This window comes from Salvelinus sp. IW2-2015, unplaced genomic scaffold (genome assembly GCF_002910315.2).
Source record: "Salvelinus sp. IW2-2015 unplaced genomic scaffold, ASM291031v2 Un_scaffold5388, whole genome shotgun sequence".
NCBI lineage: Eukaryota > Metazoa > Chordata > Actinopteri > Salmoniformes > Salmonidae > Salvelinus > Salvelinus sp. IW2-2015.
In genome coordinates, this window is record NW_019946653.1 from 42,385 (window position 1) to 43,824 (window position 1,440).

The 1,440-nt window shown below is 45.2% G+C and overlaps 1 protein-coding gene across 1 annotated transcript; it reads right to left on the bottom strand.

Moving 5' to 3' along the window:
- Positions 1-6: 6 nt before the first annotated feature.
- Positions 7-885, bottom strand: LOC112078209 (fin bud initiation factor-like). The gene has a single exon (XM_024144508.2). It carries the CDS (start codon positions 752-754, stop codon positions 125-127), a length of 630 nt encoding a protein of 209 aa, XP_024000276.1. The 5' UTR covers positions 755-885; the 3' UTR covers positions 7-124.
- Positions 886-1,440: the final 555 nt, after the last annotated feature.

Genomic DNA, 1,440 nt, shown 5'->3' on the forward strand with positions numbered 1-1,440 from the left:
CACACACACACACACACACACACACACACACACACACACACACACACACACACACACACACTCTGAGTCACACACATTCCTTTACATAGATAATAACAAATTACAATTGTTTTTAACATTTATACTATACATTGAGATAATCTGTCTTGAGGCGACTCAACCTTGACCCTTGACTGCGAACAATGAGAGACAACAGTTCATGTTTATCTCTGAGTCCCAATGAAATGTCCGTTGTCTCCCTCAGTGAGTCCTTAACTTCATAGATAGGCTTCAGAACGTAGTCATTGAGCTGGCTCTCCCCTCTCAGATCGTTATCTTGACTCTGTTTGAACTTCACCTCCAACTCCAGGAGAGATTTCTCCACGCTTGTAAAAGCCTCAGAGATCTGAGTGATCTCCCCAGTGAGAAACTTCTCATAGCTATCCTCTCCGTCCAGGTCATGTGAAATACTCATGCCGATGCTTTCCAACAACCTTGCGGCGTCTTCAATTTGGTGCTTTACGATGATAAAGTCGTCACGTACCACTGAATCGCTGTCTTCGTCGTGATGGACACCACACGCACGCCGGTCTGCGAATTTAAAAAGCATTTGACATTGCTCGGGGTCATCATTATCCTCATAATCACCGTCCGGTACGAAGAAGTGATGAAAAGTGCCGTTGGACATTTCCGGTTTTAACGGTCCGGTATAAACTGCCCAGTAAAGCGCCGAAGAAGACATTAAAAGTAGTAGCACCAGTGGAATAGAAGCCATTATATCCTTTTTAATTTAGTTTCAGCACGGTCACGGTTTAGTTTGACGCTGTCCTCTGAGAAGCGCAAAACATGTGTATTGAGCGCACCAACCACCGCACCGTAGCGCGCAGCCCCTGCCCACTGCATTCCGACTCAAGTTACAGTTCTCCCGTCACTAATAAAAGGCACAGACAGCCATAACCAGACCCCAGACAATCGTGCCACAAATATTTGAAATGGACATAGCCAGCTTATATATTATTATTGTAAATTGATATAGGCCTCTAGACAAAGACGTGCGGGGGAAAAAAGTAGGCAGAAGAAAGGTGTTTTATGGCAAAGGTCAGAACCCTGAATGTTGATTGGCTTTGTGGTTCGGGCCCTGAATGCTGATTGACTGGGTGGTTCGAGCCCTGAATGCTGATTGGCTGACAGCCGTGGTATATCAGACCCTATACCACAGGCATGACATAACATTTATTTTACTGCTCTAATTTGTAACCAGTTTATAACAGCAATAAGGTACCTCAGGGGTTTGTGATATATTGCCAACATACCACGGCTGAGGGCTGTGTCCAGGCACTCCGCATTGTGTCGTGTTTAAAAAAGAACAGCCCTTAGCCGCGGTATATTGGCCATATAGCACACCCCCTCGTGCCTTATTGCTTAAATATAGTATTAGGCTATTGTTGCACCGGCGTGACA